Genomic DNA, 27234 nt, shown 5'->3' with positions numbered 1-27234 from the left:
TGTAAACAGGGGCTTGTCCTGGAAACCAGAAATCCTACCAGGACTCCGGAAATAGACCCTGTTCCGGCAGCCCCACCATCCAGCAGAGCTCTGGCCCTCCCATGCCTGTGGCCTGGTCTCATTTGCCGCATGCCGTCTGGCCAGCAGGCAGGTGGCCCTGGCAGGCTTCTCAAAGGCTCTGTGCTCCTTGGAGGGCTGATGGTGTCTGCGTTCAGAGCACCACCCAGCTGGTGAGGGACACAGTACTGGCTGCCTCGCCCCTGCAGCAGCCTGCAGATGCCCACAGGGAAGGAGTCACCGTCACTCATCTGCGTGTCTTCTCTGTGGGCAGCCTTTCTTCATCTCACCTCCTTCCAGCCTTTCTTCCAGGCCTGGCATGGAACCAGGGACAGCCCCCATGTATGGGGCCCGCTTTCCAGGGGGAGATGGCGGGGAACCACACAGATGCTCCCCAGCAGACAGTAGCGTGTAGCAAGCTGTACAGTGCTGGGAGGGGAAGGGGGGCATTGAGTAAGTGTGGGACTGATGGCCAGGCTTCCCTGGAGGGACACACGTCTGCTGGAAGCTGGGGAAGGACGAAGAGTCAGAGACTTGGGTTCTGGTCCACCCTCCCACACAGATGAGCTGTGTGACATAGGGTAAGTGATTTCCCCTTTCTGGGCCACTTTAGAAAAGGTATAATGTTCTCCAACTCTTACCCTGTGGAATTACTAGGAACTGAAGCTGTCTAGCTCTAGAGGGTCTCTGTAGGCAGAGCTCGGCCAGGCTGTGTGACCAGGTATCACAATCCCCCTTGGGAGGCACGCAGACTCTGTGAGGCTAAGGAAGCCCTCTAAACCTCTGAGCTCAAGGAAGCCTTACTGTTGTTTTTTGCTGCAAGGAACCTGAGACTCAGAGAGGTTGGCTCAGTCACCCCAAATCACACAGCTGGTGAATAACAGACACAGAACCCAAATGAGGTCTGAGTGCAAGGTCTGTGGGCCTGCACACAGTAGGTGTTCCACAGAAATGTGCCCGCAGGTGCCGACACCACCCTGGGGGACCTCTGTCCATGTGTGGTGTTTCCTTCCCTGCAGAATGCATCTTCGTTGTGAGCAGGACCTGGGGAAACATACCAGTCTTTGCGGAGATCTCAAGTGCCATTTCTTTGGGAGAGGTCTGTCTGCACAAGTCAGTTCAGAAGTGACTCAGACCGAAGCTGGGGGGTCACTGTGTTGTGCAGCTGAAACTGCCCTCATACTTTGTGTCCACACTGTGTCACTAACAAAGTAAAAAAAAAAAAGTGACCCAGAGCAGATGTGATGGTCATGCAGGCTAGGAGCTCAGAGCTTCCTGGTGGCCCTTGGCAGAGGAACCAGCACTCGGCTTGTCAGAAGGTGGACAGAAGCTGCCTTTGATGCCAGTAAAAGCAGAATGGCAGAAAGAACAGCCTAGGTTAGGGGCTGTGTGCATTTGCAAGTTGCCAACAGAGGGATCATTCGGCCTAGGGGCTTCTCCTGGTACTGGAACATTCTCTGTCTTGATTGTGGCAGTGACTGCATGAATCTGTACTTGGGGTAAAGTTACATAGACACACATACACACAGACACACACCGATACATGTGACAGTGAGTGGAAATGGAGTGAGGTCTGTAGGAAACAGTCGGACCAATGTCAGTGTCAGGATGGAGTTTGGTATTGTACCACAGTGACGTCACATGCCACCCAGGTGACAGTACACAGGAACTCTGTATTGGTTTTTCACTTTCCTCTGAGTCTGAAATTTTTCCAAAAGAAAACATTCATTGATTGACGTAAATGGTAGGTATTCATCCTTTCTGATGACTGCGTAATATTCCACCATATATGTGGACCACTTCTTCTTTATCCATTCGTCTATCGAAGGGCATCTCACCTCCTTCCAGTGACATGTATGGAACTGGAGGGGATCATGTTGAGTGAAATAAGCGAAGCAGAGAAAGACGGTTACCATATGGTGTCACTTATATGTGGAACATAAGGAAGGGAGGGAAAACTGAATGGGAAGAAATCAGAGAGGGAGACAAACCATAAGAGGCTCTGGACGCCGGGAAACCAACTGAGGGTTTGCAGAAGGGAGAGGGATGGAGAGATGGGGTAATCAGGTGATGGACATTAAAGAGGGCATGTGTTGTGATAAGCATTGTGTGTTACACACAACTATGAATCGTTGAACACTACATCAAACTATTGATGTACTATATGCTGGATAATTGAACATAATAATAAATAATAAATAATAATAATAATAAATAAAAAATAAAAGCAGATATTATTTAAAAATTATTAATTGAAAGGAATGAGATGAGACCTGTACCCATCACCCATTCAGTCTGGGGTCAAAGAAAAATGGGTTTAGACCAACATGTTGAGAAAAGAATGTCACCTTATGTGGCCTCGACTTCAGTGGGTAGAAAGCCAACATGACATTGTGTTCCTAGAGCTGGCAAGCCTAAGGAAGATTAGGGGAAGTTCTAGGTTCCACCCCTCATGGCTGTCCCTTGTGACATGAAGCCAGTTATCCAGATTTCTCAGCCGAAGAGCTCTTTGTCTGTAAGATGGAGGAGATTGTACCAATGTCCTGCATGCTCTAAAAACCAAATGAGATAATACATATACTAGCTTGGCATAGAACAGTGTTCAACAAACCTTATGACAAGGGTTGCAAACTGTGGCCCTTGGGCCTGTCCAGCCATTCCTGCTCTTGACCGTGGCTGCCTTGATGCTCTAACAGCAAAATCCAATGGTTGCAAAAATGACAGGTTGGCCTGCAAAGCCAGGAACGTTTACCATGTGGCCCTCTGCAGGAAAACATTTGCTAAGCCTTGTACTAAATTGCCTCACCACATAAATATGTCTCACCTCTGACAACTGAGCAAAGCAGCTCCACGGAAGAGTGACACGCTTTTTAGGACATGATATCGCAACAATCAGCAGTCCATAGCAGACAGAGACGGACTCACACCAAATGAACTCAAAATGCATCACAGGCTTAAACGTAAAAATGTGAGACTATCCATCTTCTAGGAAAAAATGGAGGAGAAAATCTTCAGGATCTAGAAAAGCAGATATTGTAAAAAAAAAAAAAAAAAAAAAAAAAAAAATAAACTTGTGCTCTGTAGAAGACCCCATCAGAGAGGATGGGGAGGAAAGAAGTATTCACAAACCATGTGTCAACAGAGGACTCACACTTAGAACCTAGAACATATAAAGAACGCTCAAACCTCCACAGAAGCAAACAATCTCATTAGATAAAGGGCAAAAGCTGTGAACAGACATTTCACCAAAAAGGATCTACAGCTGGCAGATAAACACACAGACACACAAAATGAGATAAAAGACACTGGACAGCATTAGCCATTACGGAAGGAATGAGGGATCTTGAGTAACAAGAAGTAAATGAGATATATTAAAAAAAAAAAAACAAGCTATGACGAGCCACCTATTGGAATGGCTAAAATAACAAATGGTGGCAATACGAGATGCAGGTGACAATGGGAAGAAACGGTCCCGAATGCATTGCTGGTGGGAATGCAGAGCGCCACACCAAAGAACAGGCGGTTTCTCAGAAAACCCCACAACTGCACTCTGGTGAACCTAACCCCAGAAAATCTTATGTTCACACAGAAACCCGTTATGTGAATGTTCTTACCAGTTTTATTCACAATCGCCCCAAACTGGAAACACACAGATGTCCTACGGAGGTGAATAGCAGGTGTGGGGACAGCAGGCTTGGACGTTCCTGGGTGTCCCCGCTTGTGGGAGGACTCTCTCTGGTGTAGAGGACGCCTCCATCCATTGCGACAGGAGGCCGGGGAGGAGGACTGTATACATCGCAATTCCGAACAAGTGTCCCTCTAATCCTTCTTCATGAAAATACAGCCCCTTATAGGCTATTGTCATGATTTATAATCTGAGGTATTTACCCTCCAGCAAAAAGGATGTGTGTGTGAAGAGACAGAGAAAGAAAAAGGGGAGAGAGGGAGGGATGGAAAGGGCGATACCATTTCTAAGCCTTTCTCCGTTATGTCTCCCTTCTTGGCAATAGATGTTTATTCAGATTTTAAAAATGTGCCTCCTTGATCTTCTGCCTAAAAAGAAGTCTGATGATGAATTATACCAGAGGATTCTTTCAAAGCAAGAAAATGTAAGTAAGTCTTCAACCTACATTTCAAGGTTACTTAAAAATATTTGATTATAGGGGCGCCTGGGTGGCTCAGTCATTAATCATCTGCCTTCGGGTCAGGTCATGATCTCTAGGTCCTGGGATCCAGCCCCGGGCTCTCTGCTCAGCAGGAAGCCTCCTACTGCCCCTTCCTGTGTTACCTCTCTCGCTGTCTCTCTCTCTGTCAAATAAATAAAAATCTTTATTAAAAAAATAGTTGATTAAAATATATATAAAACATATATAGGAAATTATTTTTGCTTTCATGTGTAAAAATAATCTTACAATATGTGCTTTTGAACCCAATGCAATTATGTAAAAATATGTGTACAAATATAAAAATGACCATAGTTATTAGTAAAATTTGGAAAAATACTGAAAGCAGGAAAACGAGAAGAATGCTGGTCATACCTGCTACTCAGAACCACTGTTACTGTCACCTTCTGCACAAGGTTGGGTATTTTTATTTATTTACTTTTTAAGATTTATTTATTTGAAATGAAACAAGATGGGATCGAGAGGGAGACAAACCATAAGAGACTCTTAATCTCACAAAACAAACTGAGTGTTGCCAGGGGGAAGGGGGTAGAAAGAGGGTGGTGGGGTTATGGACATCGGGGAGGGTATGTGCTGTGGTGAGTGCTGTGAAGTGTGTAAACCTGGCGATTCACAGACCTGTACCCCTGGGACTAATAATACATTATATGTTTATAAAAAATTAAAAAATTATTTAAAAAAAGATTTATTTGAGAGAGAGAGAGAGAGCAGGGGAAGGGGCAGTGGGAGAGGGGGAGAGAGAGAGAATCCCAAGCAGAGTCCATGCTGAGCACAGAGCCTGATGCAGGGCTCGATCTCAGGACCCTGAGGTCATGATCTGAGCTGAAGTCAAGAGTAAGACACCCACCGGGCTGGACCAACCAGGCACTCCTAGGTTTGCTGTTGCGAAGTGTTTATTGATCGATTTGAGAGAGAGAGAGAGAGAGCACACCCCCTCCCCAAGCAGGCAGGGAGGGCAGAGGGAGCAGCAGACTCCCTGCTGGGGGCATGCCTGGCTCCAGCCCACAACCATGAGACCATGACCTCAGCCAAAATCAAGTCGGACACCCAACTGAGGGTGCCAGCCAGGCGCCCCTAGGCTGGGTGTTTTAAATACCTAAATGATTTGTCGGTCTGAACTGTTTGTACTAGGGGGCATTCTGCCCTGTCCGTGTTTTACATGGAGTTTACATTGCTTTAGGGGCAGTGACACCAGTCAGTCGGGTCTTGGAGTCGAACTGGTGGAGGCTGATACCCTGATTCTTTCTTTCGCAAACTCTCGGAATCCCAGCTCCCTCCTGGGCCCCGGGGTCGTGACTCCCGTCCTGCGGGATCACGGAAGGGCCAAGACAAGTGTGTAGGGGAGCACCTGGCCGTGTAAGAGTCAGCCCCTGCGCCGTGATGGCTGCCCCCATCCTCCTGACCACCCGACAACCGTCTTCCTCGTCCCGGTCGTCGGCAGCGCCGTTTCCCAGTCACCGCCGCACGAGGCGGGGGGATGCCGAGGGCAGGTTTCTCCCGCTTCCTCGGGGTCCCGGGCGGAGGGACGAGTTGCCGCCCACCCCCTCGGGAAGGAGGTCGTGCCTCGTCACCATCACCACCCCCATCCCCGGGGCCGGAGCTGCCGGGCCGGTTCCCCTCAGGCCAGGCACACGCGGTTGCATTGCATCCCCGCGGCGGCCCGTGGGCGGCCGTCAGTGTGTGGTCTGCAGCCGGGGAGACGAGTCTCGGTGACCCCCGGGAGACGAGTCTCGGTGACCCCCGGGAGACGAGTCTCGGTGACCCCCGGCGCACAAACAACGACCACCACGGTGACCCGAGTCCTTCCGGGAAGAACAGCTCTAGGGCAGAGCAAGGGCTTTGCAGGCCGCAGACCCCGGCTCTGACGCCGCCGCGCGCACCACAGAGCACGAGAGTCACCGCAGCGGCTCCTGCTGACGGAGAGCCAGTCTGACGGCCCCGACCTCCGGAAGGGGACCAGCCGCGCCCACGCGGACAGAAAGTCGGCTTGCTTACAGAGGGGCCGGTTTCCGTGCTCTGAAGCCCAGGGTTCGCCAGACTGCCTACCTCACTGCTGACCACGCTGGCCGCCTCCGCGGCAGGCCCTCACTATCCGCACACTCCGGGCCAAGGCCACACCACCGTCATGCCTTCCCCATGGAGGACCCATGCCAAAGAGGAAGAGGCCGGATGAGTTAAGGGGGCCGCTTCCTGCTGTTGAGCCCACCAATCACATCGTGTCCCGCCTTCCCTGGGGTGTAGTCAGTAATCCTTCCCTGTGGAAACCAGAGGTGTGGGGAAGAAGTATTATTCCCTTGCAGCTCCCTGAAGTCATGGCATTTTCCAGGACTTCCTAAGAAATGTAAGGTACGAATTCATCATTTTAAAAAGTATATTCAATTTTTTTAAGGGAGGGAGAGAACAATAGAGAAGAAAAGAATCCAGTATTCTTGAGAGTCTATGTCTAATGAGCAAGAGATTTCTATCATCAAACCTTAAGTAGGACAATACCTAGATCAGCTATTGATGGTTAAGAAATATTTTGTGCTGGAAGATAAAAAGCATTTCTCTTTTGGAATTTAAGATATGTTAGATTTTTTTCCTTTGCTTATTTGCATTTTTTCCTTTCTCTGTTTTCCCCAGGACTTGGAGGAATTAGAAAAAGGACTTCAGGTCAAACTGTCAAACACGGAAATGTTGGGGGCTGGTGATTCTGAGTACATCACTCTGGCAGATGTGGAAAAGAAGGAGCGAGAATATGCTGAGCAGCTAATAGATAATGTAGGTGATGGATTTTTCTTTTCTTTTTCCTTATAAGAACCTTGATTTCTGGGGCAGTTAAATTAGTGAGATTAAAGAGATGGCACCTAGAAGCATGTTTAAGACTTGAAATCCCTGATGTGTTCTGCCTCAAAGCCAGGGATCTAGTTTCAGAAAGTAAGTGATGGAGAATGTAAAATGAAGGGGCCAAGATTTAGAGTTTTGTTTTGATTTGTTTTTTAAATGAATCCCCCTTGCTTAAATTTTAGATTGATCTCTTTGTCATTCAAAGCGAAGATTGCTCTAACCCTGTATGTCATTCCTGCCCTGTGGATCAGAGCAGATGCTAGCGGCTAACTTCTCCAACCCCAGGCATCACTCATAAAAGCCTGCTTTAAATTCCAGAGAGGGTGGCTTCCTTCAAATATCCCTTTTTGCATTTCCATTCCAGTACCCCCTGTTCCTATATTAGGTATAAAAAAACGGGTTTGTGGGTTTTGTTTGTTTGTTTGTTTTGACACCCAAGCACTGTGCTGCGCACTGGGGATTCAGAATGGCCTTGGACCTGGCCTTGTCAGAGAGATGCACAGGCTAGCCTAGCACAGGGACCAAAAGGTGAGCAGATGTGGACTTTATAGCTTACAAGTGTTGTGACAGATGAGAACACCGGAAGGCGGAGGCGCAGTGGAGAGAGGAATCCATTCTATCCTAGAGTTAGGAAAGTCTTCATAGAAGAAGAGACCCATCGAGAGGACTTCGGGAAAAATGTGGGTGGATGCTGGCCAATGGATAGGCAATGGAGGCAGCGAGGGCGGACTGAGGAGCAAGCAGAGCCAGAGAAAGCCAGAAGTCTGGCCTGAGGGTTTTCATCTCGCGCCAAGGAGGTGGGAGTCACTGCAGTTTGACAGCAGAGGGCAGCAGAGGGCAGCTGGATCCGTTTCTGTCTTAGAAGGACCACTTGAGCAGCTCAGTGGAAGATAGATAGGTGCTCTGGGACTAGGACAATAGGAAAATTTCATGAAGGCAGCTGCAAAAAGAGAAGGGTAAGAAAAGGTGGGAGAGCTGATAGGGTAGTAGATAGTGAGGTTTAGAGGAGAGGAGAGTGTAAAGGATCAGTTCAATGGAAATAAGGATCCCAGAATGAGAAGCAAGTTGGGAGGGGAGCCGGCTTGCCCCCTTGAGTGAGTCCTGGCTTGCCATCTTGAACTGGAGATGCCTGAGGATGGAGAGTCTCCACTAAGCTTGGGTTAGAGGACACGGAGAGCGAGGATGCTCCTGGCATGAGTGGCAGAGGGATGGTGCTCAGCCTGGATCCCCGGGTCCACGGGCTCCACAAAGCAGTGGACCCGCCTGTCCGTGTCTGCGTATTTCAAGCAGATGATTCGTGGTATGCCCAGGATTCTCAGACATGTGGTGACATCCAGCAGTGGAGATGCCCGGGCCTATAGTGTGTGGGGAAAGGTTAGGGAGGGGTGCCTGGTGCCCAGTCTGGGATCCTACCAGGCATTTAAGGAAGAGAAGACAAGGAGAATTGAGACAGGAAGGCAGAATATGGACCCTGAGGGACCAGGAGAAAATCCCGTTACAGATGCCAAGGGAATCAAGAGTTTCTAAAAATAGGGTGGGTATCCTGGATCTCTGGGGCTGGAGGAGAAGCAGCCGTGCTGGCTGGACATCCAACTCTGTTTGGAGGTGGGCGGGGTGTCGCAGGTGATAGTCAGGTCCTTTTAGAATAGTCTGGAAAGAGCCTATCCAGTGGGGTGCTGGGAGCGGGAGGGAGGCCAGAGGTGTGATGGTTGGGACACATAGTAGTTTCCTGGGGGCACATGGGGCCTGCCCACCCCAGTGTGGGCTTCCTCTCTGCTGTGCGCTGCTCCCTGGAGGTGGTTGGTCAGGGAGGCTTGGTGCTTGGGTTGCATTCATCTCCGCCTTTCCTTCGGTGCCCCAAGGTCAGGGCAGGCTTCTGGTGCTGCTCAGCCCCGACCCCTCCTATGACCTGTGCAGCAAGAGGTGCCCAGATGAATTCAGAGTCAGAGAGGCTGAGCCACGGTGGAGAAAAACCACCACTCCAGGAGTTCCGTGGGCCTGTACCAACTCTGCCCCTGCCTCCCAGCTCTGTGACCTTTGACCAGTGACCCAACTTTCTGAAACCATTCCAACAGCCAGCCAGTAGACATTTTACCTGGACCCCCAAAATGCATGAGGCCTAGAGCCTGGCACCTACATGCCACCCTGCGTGCCATAAAGGGAGGGGGTTATGACTGCTGGTATCCCAGTTCTTAGAGCTCTGGGAGGCTGCTTGAGCCCCGACATTCTCCGCCACTCGGTGATTAGCACCTCTCCTTCTGATGAGAAGGGGGGAGAGGAAAACGGTTTCAAAGAAGAAGGGTTTTCATGGTCAGTGCCGTCTTTTGCTCTTTTGTACTGTTAGGGCAATAAGTGAAATGTAAATGCCCTTCGTACTTTTATTTCCAGAACATGGTTAATCCCTTTTGGAGATATGGAAGCTTCCAGGAGCACACTGGTGAATTTCACACTCTCCCCAGGCAGCAATCATGGCCTGTTTAAGAGTCTTTAAGCTGTTTACGCTGGGCGATCTCATTGTGCCTGCCTTCCTTATCAGCAGAGCATCGGTGTTTGCTGAAAAGCCACCTTGAAACTGACTGGCACCTACAATACACCAAGGAGGAACCTCTCTATAGAACTCGATTATTGCCGAGATAAACTTGCTCCCAATTGCAGAAGTGTTTAGAATCTCAGTGTATGATAAGGAATGAATTGTAATTCTCAAGCATGAACAGTCTGGTTTTATAACTTTCTTAAATAAGTTTTCTACACCCACCTCTTGCTTTTCATTCTCATTTCACAGATGGAAGCTTTCTGGAAACAGATGGAAAACATCCAGCACTTTCTTATGGACCAATTTAAGTGTTCGAGCTCCAAAGCCCGACAGCTCATGATGACGCTCACAGAAAGAATGATTGCAGCCGAAGGGTTATTGCGTGATTCTCAGGATTTGCAGACTCTGGTATGCTGAAGGGGTAGGGGAGGGAACCTGAAGACACCCACACTGGGGATGTGGAATCCACAAGCTTGATGCGCCATAGAGATCAAGTCAAACTCATTTAAATTGTAGATGGGGGTGTAGAGCCCAGAGAATAACAGTGAATCCATCCATCCTCCATTAATCCATCCATTCATCCATCTATCCATCTATCTTTCCCTTCATTCATCCATCCATCTTCCATCATCCATCACTCTACCCATTAATTCATCTATCCATCCAACCATTCATCTATCTGTCCATCATTCTTCCATCTGTCCATCCATCTTTCCATCCTTCATCCATCCATCCATCTACCTTTCCATCCATCTATCCATCCATCCATTCATCCATCTATCTTTCCATCCATTCATCCATCCATCTGTCCACCCATCCATCCATCTAGCCATTCATTCATCTATCCATCCATCCATTCACCCATCTGTCCATCCATCTTTCTTTCCATCCATCCATCCACCCATTTTCCCATCCATCCATCTACACATCCACCCTCCCATTCGCTAAGTGGAGATTCCAGCTAGCTTTGTGTTGTGGAAGCAGAGAGCACTAGATCTCAGTCCTGGCTGCACACTGAGATTATCTGGGGAGCTTTAAAAGTATTGATGGTGGGATGCCAGATGGGGCCCACCCCCAGAGACTCTGACTTAATGAGTCTGGGGTTTTTAGAGATCTAGGTGACCACAGTGAGTAGTCATAGTTGATGCCCACTTGTGTGGATCAAGCTTTTTTGCTCTTCCAACGGCTCCATTAATCACCCGAGGAGATTTCAAAAAATGCCTCTGCCCAGACCTCATGCCCAGAGATCCAATCTGATTGGTCTACAGTGAAGCGCTGGTGTTGCTGGTCTTAAGCTCCGCAAACAATTCTGATACATACTTGGAGATGCAATCCAAGTATAGTATATTGTAAAGAGGAATCCACAAACTTGACTTTAAACCTAGGCTTAGCCACTTGAGGCTGTGTGATCTTGAACCACTTAGTTAACCCCGTTGAGTTTCAATTACTCTATTTATTAAAGAGGTCCCAGGAGTTTTTGCAGGTGGGCCTTGGGGAAGTGCTCAGGGACCCATAACGCCCTGGTCACCGTGGGGTTTCTCAGCTATGGTCTTGGCCTTGCCCTGCTGTCTCACGGGACAAGCCCTGCATTGGTCCACAACCAGCAGAGTGTGGTCCACAGACCAGAGGCCCCAACAACCCCCAAGGGTTTTTTAGAAATGCAGGCACCCTGACTCCCACCTCGGGCCAGTCTCAGGATATGCATTTAAACAAACTCTCCAGGTGAAACAGCTGTTTGAGAAAGTGATGTTTTTGCTCCTCATGTATGCATATAATCTCCTTTCCCTCCCCGGCACTGCTAGAAGGTAGGCATGGCAGATGTTTTCTTCCCAATGAGGAGGGATCCAGCTAAGTGACCCACCTAGGATTCCCAGGCTGTTTAATGACATCGCTGAGCCCTGGCAACAAGCTTCCGGATTTGTCATACAAACCCCTGTGAATTGGATTTTAACTTGATAAGGCTTCTGATATTACTCCTTATCAAAAGAGAAAGACTATTTTTCCTTCTTTTTTTCTTTTTGTTTATTATTCGGTCAGCAGGATATTGATTCAGGGAAAAAATGTCTCCTTAGCTGACTTTGGCCCGAGTATTAGCCAGTAACTTCCAAATAGAAAGAAGGGAAAGAATTTTCCAGGTTATCAATACACCCTTCTCTTAGCCAGCATTTGATGAGTACCTACTTGTGGGCCACGTTCTGTTACAGGAAACAATATTACAGACTTGAGCTAGAAACCTGAGTTCATACCACAGTCTTGCTGCTTGTTAGCTGGATGAACTTGGGGCAGATTACTAACCTCTCTGTGACTCCTTTTCATCATCTGTAAGTGGAGATCGGAAGAGCACCTGTTCTCAGAACATTAGAGAGTGGACGATATGCAAGGCCTTTGGAACAGAGCCAGGCCCATGGGACGTTGTCGGAGTGTTAGTGATTAGACCCTGTGGGCCGCAGGGCTGCCGGCAAACCAGATAACAAATCCTTATGGGATTGCCTGCAAAGGGCTGGAATCTGTGTTTGCACAGAAGAAAGGTGCTCTGTCCACACCCTGTGTATCCCCCCAAAATACAGCTTGTGGATCTCATGTTACGTGGCTGATCAATTCCAGAAGAAGGATGTTAAGTTCTTGGGTCAGCGTCTGAGCATTCTAGTCTGGGAAGTTGGACCTGTATGTTCACATGACATCACTAAATATCAGAATCAAACTACTAGGGCTCTGGAAAGAGCCCCAGAGGTTGCAAGAATCACTCTCCTCAGATGTCTAACAAAAAGCCAGGTCAAGGGCCATGCCAGGGGCTTGTAGATAATTATGACTGACGCTTGTGTTCCTGATCGCTTACTATGTTCTGGTTGTTGTTTTAACTTAATGTTCACTGTAGCTCTGTATGTTGGTGTCCAAGAAGGACACTGTACCCAAGGTCTGCAGCTCTGACGGGTGGAGCCCAGTTCTGGCCCCGGGGGCCCTGAGAGCGAGGAGGGGCTCTTCGCCTCCCATCTGATGTCCCTCTGTCCATGCTCACCTCTCTCCACTCCTGTCTTCCTTCGAATATAAACCCGGACTTGTGCTGTTGGTACTGAGCTGGGAGGCCTCATCGTGCTACCTCAGAGGTGGCTCCTGGGGGGTTCGGGCGCCCTGCTCCCCAGTGTCCCCTGTCTGGGTCCCTCCCAGAGCAGAGCCTTCCCACCAGGCGCGGGGCCACCCAGTGCTTATCCTCTTGCGCCCCCTAGTGGTCATGGGCCTGCTCACTGCTGTCAGGCGCGCCTAATCACAAAAGGTTCAAAAAGACACTGTCCAAAACAAAACAAAACAAAACAAAACAAAAAAGACACTGTCCTTGGGCTAGTTATGGGGCCTTCCAGAATAAACCTCAGCATTCTTTCCTGTAATTGGGCCATTCTTGTCCTTGTTCTGGTCACACACTGTGAGAACACAGACCAGTGAATCTCAGCTCAGTCCAACCTAGGACTATCCCATGTGATTAGCTCCTTAAAAACAGAAACACACGGAGCAGGGGAGTGTGGAGGAGGGGCCCACTGGGGCAGGGCAGGATGGACAGGGAAGGCACCCCACAGCCCACAGTCCAGGCTGGCCAGGATGAGTAGGACTAGCAGGCAGAGGAGTGAGAGGAACGGAGAGTGTGCCCCAGGTGGAAGGCCCAGAGCATGCAGGGGCCTGGCAGAGATGAGAGCCATGTGTGCTGGGCACCGTGCAGGGGGCAGAGCACAGGGGATGGGGGGCAGATGAGAGGCTAGGATGGCAGGACAGATGTGAGCAGGGCCTGAGCCCGCTGTGCCTGGGCGCGGTGGGAAGAGGCAGGATTGCAGGTGTGGAGGACGAGACAGGGCTGAGGCAGACTCAGGAGTCTGCTGGGTCCATGTCCGGCTGGGAGAGGCATCCTCGCCCTGGGACATGGGCCTCCTGCACACAGCAGCGGCCCCCTGCTTCCACGGTCCTCACGGTCATTCTGCAGGGTGAGCAGCTGCCCTCTGAGCCTTCCAGACCCACAGAGTCCCATCTGCCTCTGGCCAGCATTTCCTACCCTAGGAAGGGGTCTTTTCCGTGAGTCCTGTCCTGAGTCATGATGCCATGATGGGACGGGGAAGGGGAGTGGGGGACTGTTCTCAAGTCTGACCTCGAGGGAACCACTCCTCAAGTCAGTGTCACCTTCAAAAATCTCTTCAAACCCTGTGTCCCAGGCTCTCTGAGGCCCCAAAGCCCAGGAACCCTATGACCTTTGTTGTGTCTTTGCCTTTCTCTTCCAGGGCTGTGGAGGCCAAAGGTCCCAGTGACAGGGAGGGATGGCCATAAGAAAAGTCCCTCTCTGGTCACATACGTGCATTGAACCCCTCCCCAGAAATGCGGCCCCCTGAGGAGCTCTCACTCTGTACCAAGGGCTTTACGTCTATTACTCCGCGTCAGCCTCATGATTCCGTCCGCAGCCAAGAAGCAGACTGGGGAGGCTCACAGGGCATGGGGGTGCCAGGATGGAGCCCTTTGTCCTTGGCGGACTCTTGTTGCAGGGCGGGGCACTGACCCAAGGGTTTCTTTTCCCAGGACACCCTGGAGAGAACCATGTGCCGGGCACACATGGCAAAGATGATCGAGTCTCTGAAACTCCAAATCCAGGAGGAGACCAAATGCCGACTGGCCGCCCTCTCCCACGGCCTGGAGCTGCTGACCATCGAGGGGAAGCTCTCTGGGAGGCAAAAGGAGGAGCTGCTCACCCAGCAGCACAAGGCCTTCTGGGGGGAGGCGGAGCGATTCAGCAGGGGTGAGTGAGCCCCGGCTGGTTCTAGGGTGCACAGCCCTCCTGTGCCAGGGTTGGGGAGAGGAGCTGGGCCTGGGGGACAGCTCAGAAGTTTCAGGAGACCTTCAGGAGACCAGCACAAGCTGTGATCCCCTTCCGGCCCTTGGAGACCTTAATTGCTCTGAGTCTTGCTTGCCTTCCCCATAAGGCTGCCCCTAGGGGCGGGGATTGCCTGCTGCAATTAGCCATCAGTGACCAGGCTGACAGAGTCCCCAGAGTTCCTCTCACAGAAGCCCCTGGACCATGCAGAAGGCAAAGGAGGGTGGCAACACCCGGAAAATGCCCAGACATGTGCCACTAAGCCACAGCCAGTGGCTCAACATGAGTCCCAGGGCCTGCTCAGCAGCGCAAGCGAGGATGGGCAGTGGCTGAGCCTGTGGGGCAGGAGAGGGAACCCAATGTGGCTGTTTCCCATGCCCATCCCCCAGCTCCTGGGGTGGACCCTGGGAGGTGGGCAAGTCAGGCCTCAAGATACTGAGGGCATCCGAAGCTTAGTCCAGGTCCCATCATTAGAAAAAAGGAACTTCTGGCTGCAAGGCTGGTACCCCCTCTGCCACCAGCATCAGTTGCCCCAGGCCTCCGGGGAGGAGAGTGCATCACTGTCCTGCAGTCCTGGGTTCAAGGCTGCACATCCTCCCCGGGGCCAGGACTGGCCACACAAAAGTGGGGCCTCTCTCGGTCCCCATCAGGACTGTCCAGGGCACGGAGTCCATGCGCTTCACAGTTTCCCCAGCGGACTCTGACGCCCACGCCGGTGTGGACACTGTAGGACCAGGGGTTCTCCAGGGGTCTTGGTCAGCTTGGGCCACAGTATCAGGATAGCACAGATTGGGGGGCTTACACATCAGATCTTTCTTTTCCCCTGTTCTGAAGGCAGTGAAGTCCAAGAGCAGGGGGCCAGACCAGTCAGGTCCCAGTGAGAAACCGTGTCCTGCTGGCAACTGGCCACCTTCTCTCTGTGTCCCCACATGGCAGAGAAGGCCTTCCTTGGACCTCTTCCTCTTTTTCTAAGGTACCAGGCCTAGTGGACTAGGACCCCAGTCTCACGAACTCATTTACCCTTTATATGCAGTACCATAGGGGTTAGGGGTTTTGTGTTAAAATTTAGGGGGAATGGAATTCAGTCCATGGTGTGAGGTTTTCGTCGCAGTCAGTGGCCCGGTCCTCTATCTGCAGTGGCTGGTGTCCCCTCCGCCATGCCTGCCTGCTGTCTTTCAGAGATGGAGTCAGAGGGCAGGCACTTAGAGCTGGGACCTCAGGCCCTTCCATGAGGTCTTTGTGTCTCTCAGCATCACGGCTTCTGTGACCATGTGGAAGCCTGCTGTTGGCTGGAGTCCAGACCGTGTAGAACGAAGCACATCAGGCCTTGGGGGTCATTGCACACAGGGACCTGGGCTCTCCCAGTGGGAAGAGGTCCCAGCAGCACAGGGTGACAGGGACAGGAGGCCAGTACAGCCCCCAGTGATCAAACTCTGTTGAACTTGGACAGGACAGGGGAGGTGAGACAGTCGCAGAGTGGAGGGAGGACCCTGGGCAGAGGGAGGACTCTGGTCTCCCTGGACACCTGGTTGCACTCTTTGGTACCAGAGGCTAAACATTCTTAGACAAAACCCAAGGAAGTGGGCTTGTCTTACAAGTGTGGATCGTACGTGCATGCTCATGTGAGAGTGTGCGTGTGCGTGTGTGTGTGCGTGTGTGTGTGCATGCGCACACATGTATGAAATGCTGAAACAATCATCGCCCAGAACTGCAGACCCGTGGGGGCCTGGCCCTCATTGCCTTCTCTTGCTTCTACATTCCACATCTCCCTAAAAACCCAAAGGAGAAGGACCAGCCTCACTTTTTGTCTCCTCTTCCAGAAGCCCTCTCTGGGGTCCTCCTACACGGCCCATCAGCCCTCATCCTTCTCATCCCACCACCCGGTCCCTCATCCGGCAGGACACTGATTCTCCCCTGCCCTTCTCTGAACTTCACCAGGAGCCGACCGAGCCCAGCCCCCAGCACTGTTCTGCCAGCCCCGTGACCTGGGGGAGGGTGAAGATTCGGCTCAGACCCCGCCTCTCTGCCAACCTTCACCTTCCGCACCAGGCAGAGGGGCTTGCCCTTGGGCTCCCCCCTCCTTGCATCTCCTGCTGATTTAATAACTTATCCTCGTGGTTTTTAGATCTCAACTGCAGTCTGAGAGTTCGAGGTCGTCCTGTGATCCCAGGCCCCTCTGTCCTCTCCTTGTGCCTGTCCTTCCCCCCTGTGACCTACGCTTTCCACCTTTTTCCCCACAAAAATACCTCTTCTTCATCTCCTGGTCAGGTTGGCCGGTCACCCTGCACAACCACAAAATGTAGCCCCTTGTGGTGTTCTGAGCACTGGGCCCGCGGAGGGAGTGGGGGTCCCTTCAAATAACGTGGGGCTATGGGCTTTGAGTGGTCAGGGGCGCCTAACACTGGCCTTTCAGAAGCACCTCTACTTGAAAGATAAAGCCATGTTTCTCATCCTGAGCAAAGGCAGGAGACCGTGAAGGTCTTGCCTGGGGAGTAATATGCAATGTCCTGTGGCTGACTTTAATTTCAGATTTTGCCCAGCGAGGCAAAGGCCTGGTTAAGGCGTCAATGGCTCGCCAAGCAGAGGAGATGGCCAAGCTCACACTGGCCCAAGAAGAGGAAGAAAGGAGCTTCCTGGCTGAGGCTCAGCTGACCACGGCCCCGGGAGAGTTCCTCCAGGTAACCCTGCTCCCAACTCACCCTCACATCCATGGGCACAGCCAGCCCAGAGGAAGGGACATCCGTGAATGGGAGGCTCCATGGCAGAACCAGGGAGGTGACCGGCCAAGAACATGCCCTTGTCTTGACAAGGACAGGGACAAGGAGGCTTGCTGAACAAGAAACAAGAGGACACCCTCCTTGAGGTCATCAGGCTAGGATGATTGAGGGGGGTGCTTTGCCCCTGTATTTCCCTGCTAATGGGTAGGGTCTGGGGCGCCTGCTTGTCCATACAGCACAGTGGTCAAGCATTCGGGCACTGGCGCCTGGAAATGGGTTGAAATCCTGACTTCGCTGCCAAGGAGCCGAGTGATCTCGGACGTGTTGCTCCCCACCCCCCAGCCCTCAGCTTCCTCATCTTCACAATGGGAGGAGTCCTGACACCTACCTCACAGGTTGTCCTAACAACTTGGGAGACAAAGTGAGGGGCAGCCATGGCCCAACTATTTGGGCCTCTGCATTGGTGTGAGCTGCACCTTGTCTCACCTCTGCTGGGGGTACGGAGGGAGGGTCACTGAATCCAGGTCCCACCCAGAGCTCAGGCATAGGACCTCCCTGGGGCCAGCTTGGTGGCCACAGCAGCTCCCCAATGAGAAACCAGGAGAAGAGACCCCATCCCCTCAAGGAGCCTCTTCCCAGGTTACGAGGTAGAATGGGGGGCTGTTTCTGTCCTGGAGAAGATGCAGCTAAGTAAGGCTGTAGGATTATGCTGCTCTGTGTGCTCAGAGACTTCTGGCCATCGCATTGCACAATCCTGAGTGCAGGGAGGTGGGGGGGGTGGTCCAGGTCGGCTCTGCCCAGCACCTCAGCGCAAGCCAGGCGTGCACTGGTGCTCAGCAGACTTGGATAAAGGAAAGAGGGTGGAACAGATGAATAAAAGAATGAATGAATGAGTGAACGAATAAGTAATGAACTAGGGGCGTTTTCCCCAGGGGACGTCCCTAAGAGGAGTCTGTCCCTCTGATCCTATCCAAGGCATGATCTGAGGAGCCCATTCTTTGGGCTCCTTGAAGCTGGATTCAGCCACGTGGTCAGGGCTGACCCACTGACCTCTCACAGCCTATGTGCTTTGCCCCTGCTAGGTGGTGTGCTCTGCTGGGTGATCTCCCAGGGCCTGGGTGATGGTCCCCAGCAACTCAGTCACAGAATGATGTCTGGGTGGCTTGTGGCCAGGATCAGGTTTGCAATTTGCAGCCACGCAATATCCCCATGCTTCGGTTTCCTTGTATATAAATCAGGGACGACATCCTCCAGCTATGAAAGTGGCCCTTTGGGGGAATTTTTCTAGGAAAAAAAATGGGCATTTTCCCACAAGATTCAGCTCCTGTTTTATTCACAGGCTTTTCACGCGGTTCTGGAGAGGCAGAGGTTGACCCAGAGTTCCCTGGAGGAAGAGGAGGACGTCAGAACTACTGAGGCCGTGGCTGTGCTCTGCCAGGTACGTGGCCTCACAGTGGGATCTGCAGAGAACCCTCCAGATCTGCACATGTGTGGGAATCCATCTCCTTGTGGGTCGGACCCCAAAGATACAGGCTCAGGTCCCACTCTGGCCCTCTGGCTGGGCAGTAGACAAGCCACACGACCTCTGTGGGTCCTTCTCTGCCTCACACACCAGGGTCCTATTGGAGACACCTTCCATTTCTGGGGTGTTCAGGATTCTGACCTCCAAATGCACCAAACGTTCTCCCAGGAATGGAAAGGAGGCTGGCTTTTGTGGGAGTCTGCAGGCAGTGCAGTGTTGAGGATGGAGGGCTGGGAGCTGACCCCAGAACAGGGAGCCTGGGTTGGAGGAACAGCAGCACCTCTTTCTCCCTGGGCAACCTTATGCAACTCCAGAACAGGGACGGGGGCTCCATGCTGGCCTGAGGACTGACTGAGGGATCAGGAGAGACCACCCATCCCCTCCAAAGTGACAGGGGCCTCCTCGCAGGGGATGATGACCAAGACACAGAGCCCTTGCCTCGGGCAACCCCAGAGCTCCTGGAAAGCAGAAACGCAGACATCTCAGCACGAAGGAAATTGACAAGTGCTGCAGCGATGGGAAGCGCATGCGGGGTCCGCTCCAGACTCAGAGATCCTGGGTCTGCTTTCTGGCTCTTCCCCTTCCTCACTATGTGGCCTCCAGATTTGAGTGGGCCATAGCAGTTCCCAGTTTCCGTGTCTGTGAAATGGGGACAATGATAGGCCTTCACAGGGGCGATGTGGGCACCGAATGGGCATGAAGTCCTTAGGCAGCAGCTGGCATCTGGGACGTGCCTGATCCTAGTTGGCTCCCGTTACAACATCCCTGTTCACGGGTACAGAGAAGAGGCATGAGCGATGCCAGGGGTTAAGGCCGGGTCAAAGACAGCTGTCTGCAGGAAGTGATGCCTGAGCCAAGCTTCAAAGTGGGAGACAGGCCTTGTGGATGAGCTGTCAGTGTGCATCCCAGGCCCAGGAAAACATCTAAAGGTGGGAAATACAAACCGTCAGCATCCTGGCAGCTATACTGGTGAAGGGTGTCTGTATCGGTCAGCTCAGCCACTGTAACAAAGCACCCTAGACAGGGGCTTAAACAGCAGACATTTAGTGTCTCTGTTTTGGAGACCAGAAGTCCAAGGTCAAATAGTGGGCAGGGCTGGGTTCTGATGAGGACCCTCTTCGTGGGTACTAGATGGCCACCTCCTTGCTGTGTTCTGACCTGGCCTTTCCCATGTACTCATAGAGAGAAAGAGCTCTGGGGTCTTTCTCTTACTAGGACACAGCCCTATTGGCTTAAGACCGCACCCTATGACTTCACTTACCCTCAGCCATCTCTTTGAAGGCCCTATCTCCAGATACTGTCACATTGGAGCTTAGGGCTTCAGTATTTGAATTTGGGGGGCACAATTCCATTCATAACAGTAGCCCCCAAAATGTCTTATTCTCCTGGAACCTCAGAATGTGACCTTACTTGGAGGAAGGGTCCTTGAAAATACAATTAGTTAAGATGAGGCCATCCTGAATTAGGGGGGAATGATGGACATCCCCATAAGAAGACCACATGCTGCTCAGTGTGGACCTTGTGGTAGGGCAGGGACATCCTGGCTCTGGAGTCAGGTGCCTGGGCTCCATCCAATCCCAGCCAGGCCATCAGCCAGTTCTGGGCTCAGGACCAGCTTATCTAACTTGTGCCTCAGTTTCTCTATCTTAACTACATTCTGATGCACAGCCAAGTTTGAGAACTACTGTTATGGAGGAAATGGGGTTGGTCTAGTGGGCTCATACTTGTGGGGCAGGTGCCCTTGATTCCCTGTCCTGTGGGCCCCGAGCCCACCTGAGCCCACCCCTAGTAGGGGACATTTTCCAGCAGGCTGAAGCTCTCTCTCCTAAGCCAGGGTTCGAGTTAAGATCTTGGTCAACTGAACCCACTTTCCTCCTCCACAAAGCAAGGCCAAAACGCCCATCAGGTGTTGCTGCTGGAGGAATGAGCATGGGGTGCAGAAGCACTGGGCCAGTCTCAGTGGGTGGCAGCAAATATATCAATTTCAATAAAGGCTTGTAGTGACTCTAAAGTGACCATGGTCTTGTCCCTCTAGCAATGTCCTTGGGATGTTTTGTATTTGGTTTTCCTGGGCCTGGGGCTGGTTGCCAGGCCTGGGAGGGCCTAAGCCATGAAGGTAAAGACTCCCTTTTTTTCTAACATTGGGAAGGGTGGTCAGGTGTGGAGAGGTTACTCCTGCTGGAGTCTGTATCTTAGGAGATGCTTGGAAATACCACGCATGTGAAGGTGTGTGGTGCAGGTTGAAGGTGTGCTTGTGATTCTGTGCATCTGGGTAGATGCTTCTAAAGGAGATAACCAGGTTGTCAGTTGGTTAGGCGTCTGCCTTCTGCTCAGGTCATGATCCTGGAGTCCTGGGATCAAGACCTGCATTGGGCTCCACACTCAGCAGAGAGTCTGCTTTTCCCTCTCCTTCTACCCCTCCCCCTGCCCTCCTGTGTGTGTGTGTGTGTGTGTGTGTGTGTGTGTGTCTGTGTGTGTGTGATTGGAGAGCTGCCTTTGCTGGGTTTCCTCTGTGCTTTATGGAAAGCCCACAGCCCTGCCCAGAGCAAGAACATGACTTGTAACTCCCTCACATGCTCTTGGCTTCAGGAGCTGTACTGCGGCACCATGGAAACTTTCCAGAAGTTTGTGGACCTCCTTTTCCTCGAGACGCTGCCAGGCGTGATGGGCCTCTCCCGGGCAGAGTGCGAGTACTTGAGGCAGGAGGTCCAGGAGAACACAGCTCGGCAGCTGGGGCAGTCAGATCGCTTCCGGAAGCAGCAGTGGGAACTCTTCCAAGATCTCCTGGAGCAAGACAAGCAGGTGGGCATTTTGGCCAACTGGGGCTGGGGTCTGTGGTTTTTACACTTAGGAAGAATAATGAGAAATTTCATCAGTGCCTGTGCTGGACACTTAACCAACGCTGAGCCCTGCTAACCCTTCACAACCAAGGTGGGCAGAGAAGAGAGTAGAGGATGGGAAGTCAGTAGAAAATGCCTCTGACTGGTCCATCGAGAAAGGACAGTGATGCCTGTGCTTTTGGAGGGCAGAAGTCAACAAGAGAAGGTAGCTCCTGGGGGAGTGGACTGGTGGGGAGGTGCTCACAGGGAGCTCCTGCTTTCCAGTGAAAACCTGTTTCCTCATTAAAACTGGGGATCCATGCAGTAGATAGAATAATGGTCCCCAGAGATGACCACATCCTAATACTCAGAATCTGTGATTAGTCACTAACAAGGCAGAAGAGACCTTGTCCAAGTGAGTGTATTAAGGATATTGAAATGGAGAGATGTCCTGGCATACCCAGGGGGCCCCTGTGTAATCACAGGGTCCTCCTAAAAGGGAAGGAGGAGGATCAGAGAGAAGAAGTGATGACTTGAGCAGAGGACAGTGTGGTATGGCCCCAAGCCAAGGCAGGCAGGTTCCTCCAGAAGCAGGAACAGGCAGGTGCAGACTACCCCCACCCTGGGGCATCCAGAAGGATCACAGGTCAGTCAGCACCTGATTTTAGCACAGTAAGACCCATGTCAGACTTCTGACCTCCAGAACTGTAAGATCATGAATTTGCATTGTTTTAAGTCACAGAACTTGTAGTCATGTGTTATGGCAGCAATAGGAAACTAATATACATTGGTTTTTATTTTAAAAAATTAAGACTTGTAAAATAAAGGAGGAATTTCCAAATGAGACCGTACTAAAGCACCTGCATTTCCATCCTTTCCTGCTTCCTGCACACCACAGGCTGTAATAAGAACGTGTTTATTAGCCCAGTACCTAGCAGTGACCAGGTGACACAGTCCTGGCTGATGAGACAAAGTATGGTCCCTGCAAAGAGATTCCCTTCTAATACAAGAGCTGAGTGTTGCTAGGAGAAATCCCCTTCTTTGGCATTCCCTATTCTTCCTGCCCAGAGCATGTGCAAGAGGCCTGGGGCGTGCCAGCTTCCATTGACTTAGAGCCAGGATGCAGCAGGAGGACACAGGTGGATGGGCTCAGGATGCCACTGTCCCAGCCCTGGACTGCCCACCCCTTGGAAGCTTGTTATAAGAAACAATTCCTGCCTCATGACCATGGGGTCCAATTCCTACCGAAGCGCACTGGCCTCCTGAAAGGGAGAAGTCTTCCAAAGCAACAAGCAGGAGCTGTCCAAGGTACCTAATAAGGAGTTGAGGGCATTGTGCCTGCACAGGGCCGCTCACAGCCATGGGGCCGCAGAGGGCCTGGCTTCTTGTTAGACCTCCTGCTAATTCCGTTTAGTTCTCCAACAGCTGCCTCGTGTGTTCCTCTCAATCTTTCTGTCTCCTGCTATTGGCTCTAAGTTCCTAGAGGATAGCAACTCTGCTTTCCGTTCTTCATTCCCTTATTCAAAGTCCAGAGGCTGGGACACAGTGAGGGCTCAGGAAATGTGGCTGCATTACCAACAACAATGATGCAGCTTTGGAAATTATCACAGGGTCACCTTACTATTCTTCCAAGGGATGGAGTTGAAGCTGAATCCATTGGGTTCACACCAATCCTGGGCCCAGACCACTGAATTTACAGTCTCTGGGGAGGATGGAGGACAGGCTGGCCATGCGAGTCTAATGTGCCTCTGATGAAGGCCCCCCAAACAGGAGAGAGGTCCTTTGAGAGGCAGCTGTAGTTTACAGATGGGACCCTAACCTTGTAAGCTGGATATGTGGATTTGAGCCAGCATAGCCCTGTCCATGGGCTGGTTGGCACGGGCCGGTTACCTGAATTCCCCTGACCCCATTCATCCCTGGCATTTTGCAAAACTTGCTAAATGTCTCAGAATCTCTGCTCCTGAGTTAAAAGTAAGGATCAGGGGGCATCTGGGTGCCTCAGTCATTATGTGTCTGCCTTTGGCTCAGATCATGATCCCAGGGTCCTGGGATCAAGCCCCACATCAGGATTTCCACTCAGGAGGAAGCCTGCTTCTCCCTCTCCCACTTCCCCTGCTTGTGTTCCCTCTCTCACTGTGTCTCTCTGTGTTGAATAAATAAATAAAATCTTGGGGTGCCTGGGTGGCTCAGTGGGTTAAAGCCTCTGCCTTCAGCTCAGGTCATGATCTCAGGGTCCTGGGATCGATCCCCGCATCGGGTTCTCTGCTCAGCGGGGAGCCTGCTTCCTCCTCTCTCTATGCCTGTCTCTTCTGCCTACTTGTGATCTTTGCCTGTCAAATAAATAAATAAAATCTTAAAAATAAACAAACAAGTAAATAAATAAAGAAAATCTTTTTAAAAATAAAAATAAAAATTAGTATTAAAATACCTAACAGGGTTGCAAGGTAAGACCTTTCACAAAGCTTTTCTCTCATTTAATGATACTGATATTGAAAAAAAATCCAGAACTTCATTTCTGATAAATTATTAGATCAATAGCCATAATGCATCTGCAGCCCTTGAGTTATTATAAACAAATATTAGACAATGCATAGTTTCTGGTTTTTACTTCCTATTTATTTACTTAGTGAGTATACATGTGCCTGTGAATTTTCTGTGGCTTTTGCAGGAGGGTTTCAAGAGTTCTGCATGCAAGAAGCAAGCAGTGTGGTTAATGGCTTCATCAACTGATTGAATAAGTATGACCCAGGACCGTTTTCTCAATGTGTATATGTCATAATTAATTTACTGATTGGCTGTTTAATTGCCTTAAATCGCCACAAAATATTTAGAGATGCACATGCATCTTCACTTACCAGATTTCCTCCTTGATGATAAAAATAAGCAATGCGCTTTCTATGATTCAGATGAATATTTAGTCTAAGAAGAAAAGCACCAACAAAACTTCATGGAAAATGAAACACACACCCGGATTGTACAAATCTTTTCCCACATTGTCTTCTACCCAAAGGGCCGTAGCAATTTCGTGTCCTGTTACTCAGGGAACACAAATATTATTAAATATTATGGAATCTGTCCATTACCCATTACCTAGTTGGAACAGGTTGTAGAATGGTGGTTCTCAAAATGTAATCTGTCCTAATGTTGCTTTCTGGGCTTTTCCCCAGTCCACTGTGCTGGGTACTCCCAAAGGTGTCCCCGTCCTAATTCTTAGTGGCTATGAACATAGGACCTCATGTGGCACAAGGGACTTTATGTATGTGGTTAAGTTCAGGATCTTGAGATGGGGGAGAGTCTCCTGGACTATCCAGGTGAACCAATAGAATCACCAGGGTCCTGTATAAGTGAAAGGGAGATGCAGGAAAGTCAGAGTGATGTGGTTGGAGGAAGAAAGCCCAGCCAGCTATCACTGGACTGAAGATGGAGGGAGGGACTACTTGCCCAGGAATACAGGCGGTCTTCAGCAGCTGGAAATGGCAGGGAGGTGGAGTTTGCCCCAGAGCTTCCAGAAAGCAAGTAAGCCTGCTGACAACTCAGATTTAGCCCCTTGAGCCTCATTTTGGACTTCTGACCTGCAGAACCATAAGCTGCAGTTTGTGTTGTTTTCAGCTACTGAGTGGTGGGAGAAACAGACTCAGTGGGAGAGTAGTGGACTGCCCTAGGGGAGTCTGCACTTTTTTTTTTTTTTTTTTTTAAGGGAAGCAGGCTCCCTGCTGAGCAGAGAGCCCGATGCAGGGCTCGATCCCAGGACCCTGGGATCATGACCTGAGCCGAAGGCAGAGGCTTAACCCACTGAGCCACCCAGGCACCCGGGAGTCTGCACTTTTCACAGGGCATATGGCGGTGGGTGTGGTCCATAGTAGCTCGTCCCATTGTCAGTAACACCCCCCACGGTCATCAGTCCATCATGTGTTAAATCCTGACATCATCTCCCATTCTCCCCCCCACTCTCCCAGCCCCACTGCAGGCAGGTTTCCCTCACCTGGCCACCGCACCTGCTCCTACCTGTTCTGAGCTCTCAGTCTCCTTTGCTGGTTCCTTCTCACCTTCACTGCATCTGCCCCTGGAGTGGCCCAGGATGCAGCCCGGCGCCCTCCTATCCGTCTGCATGTACTTTCTTGGTGACCCATCCAGTCACATACCATCCGTCCTGGTGTCCTAAGGCTGCATGACAAATAATCACCAGTGGCTTAAGACAAAATACAGTCATTATCCCACAGTTTCTGCAGGTGAGGAGTCCAGACATGGCTTCACGGAGTCCTCTGCTTGGGGTCTCAGAGCTGCAATCCAGCCCATGGCCGGGGTCTTATCTGGATTCTCGACCAGAAGAGAATCACTTCCAAGCTCACTTACATGGTTCTTGGCAGGATTCTGTCCCTCAGTTTTTGGACTGAGGGCGGCACCTTCCCTGTTTATGTCATCAGCTCAGGATGCATTCCAAACTCCACTCTCTGCCTGAGAGCTTCCTGTATTTGATGAATAGGCATGGACCTATCCCATGCCCCAAAACAGAATTGTTGGTCTTCCTGCCCAACCTCTCCATCCACACTCTTCCTCCATCTTCCCGTTGACAAGGCCAAAACCCCTGGGCTTGTCTCGACTTGCCCTTTTTTCACCCCCAATGTGGAACTGACAGAAAGTCACACAGACTCTCCTTTCTGTCTAGTCCAGAACGGAGCCACTTTCATCATGTCTGCCTTTACACCTGGTCACAGGTACCACACCTCTCATCTGTGACAGCAGGCCCCCAGTTTCCCTGAATCTGCCTCCACTGCTGTGATCTATTCTCAACCCCCAGCCAGAGTGATCCTTCAAAAACATACCACATGACATTGATTTTTAAGATGCACATTTTAAAAACATTTAACAGCCTGGACGTTGAGATGCATCATAATTTAATTGGCAGTGATTTGTCTCCCTTAGTGATACTTAAAACAATTGTGCATCTTATAATTGCCAGTACATCAGCTTTGCTAAAAGACACAGTCACATTGTGTCACTTCTTTGCTATAACCCCCCAGTGGCTTTTTTCTTCATGCGGAGAAAAGCCAGGATCCTCACCATGCCTTATGAGGCCTTCCATGTTAGGGTCTGGCTTCCCTCTGACCTCCTTGTTCTGCTGAAGTCTTTGCTCCCATGTCACCCTCCTGTGAGACCACCCCCGCAATGAAGCCTGCCCTGACTGTGTTTTTTAAAACAGCAATGTTCCCTTCCCTCAGCATGACGATGTTTGCCTGAGGTGCTGGCTTTAGAACGAGCCACCTGTAATTCGCCCCTTTTATGGGAAGACACTACAAAACCATGAGGGTGTACCAGTCATGTCCTGATTGCTTCTCCCTTTCGCTCCTTGGTAACTATGCACTTGAAATAAAGAGTAAACTTGCCCAAGGTCACAAAATTACCAGGTAACAATGACCAGGTCAGCACTCTAGCCCACTGAAGCAGCTTGTTGCTTCTGAATTTAAGCATTCATGAGCCAGCATTTGATAACATTGGAGAGGTTGGTGTGACAATTGTAGGCACCTTGGAGTTGGATGGCCTTGGTCCCCTCGACTGTGTTTGAGTCCTGTTGCTGTTTTTATCTGCATTCTGAAGTACCCACCAAAGACCCCCATATACTTTAGTGACTGTTCATTTACCAATTAGAGCAGCAAGGCTGTACAGAATTTTCTTCTTCTTTTTTTTTTTTTTTTTTTTTTTTTTTTTTGAGGGGGCTGGGGTTGGGGCAGGAGA

General features: G+C 50.8%; 1 protein-coding gene across 2 annotated transcripts in view; it reads left to right on the top strand.

The window, feature by feature from the left end:
* EVC (EvC ciliary complex subunit 1) overlaps nt 1–27234 on the top strand; it is a 62449-nt gene that overhangs the window by 17712 nt on the left and 17503 nt on the right. For both annotated transcript variants that reach the window (XM_059380635.1, XM_059380645.1), the window contains exons 6-12: nt 4068–4166; nt 6864–7001; nt 9850–10008; nt 14152–14368; nt 16973–17121; nt 18500–18598; nt 21272–21484. In XM_059380635.1, the coding sequence (XP_059236618.1) occupies nt 4068–4166; nt 6864–7001; nt 9850–10008; nt 14152–14368; nt 16973–17121; nt 18500–18598; nt 21272–21484 (1074 nt within the window). The remainder of the gene's footprint in view (nt 1–4067; nt 4167–6863; nt 7002–9849; nt 10009–14151; nt 14369–16972; nt 17122–18499; nt 18599–21271; nt 21485–27234) is intronic.

The sequence above is a fragment of the Mustela nigripes genome, chromosome 1 (genome assembly GCF_022355385.1).
Source record: "Mustela nigripes isolate SB6536 chromosome 1, MUSNIG.SB6536, whole genome shotgun sequence".
In the NCBI taxonomy this organism is placed as follows: Eukaryota; Metazoa; Chordata; class Mammalia; order Carnivora; family Mustelidae; genus Mustela; species Mustela nigripes.
This window is presented reverse-complemented; position numbering and strand designations above follow the sequence as displayed.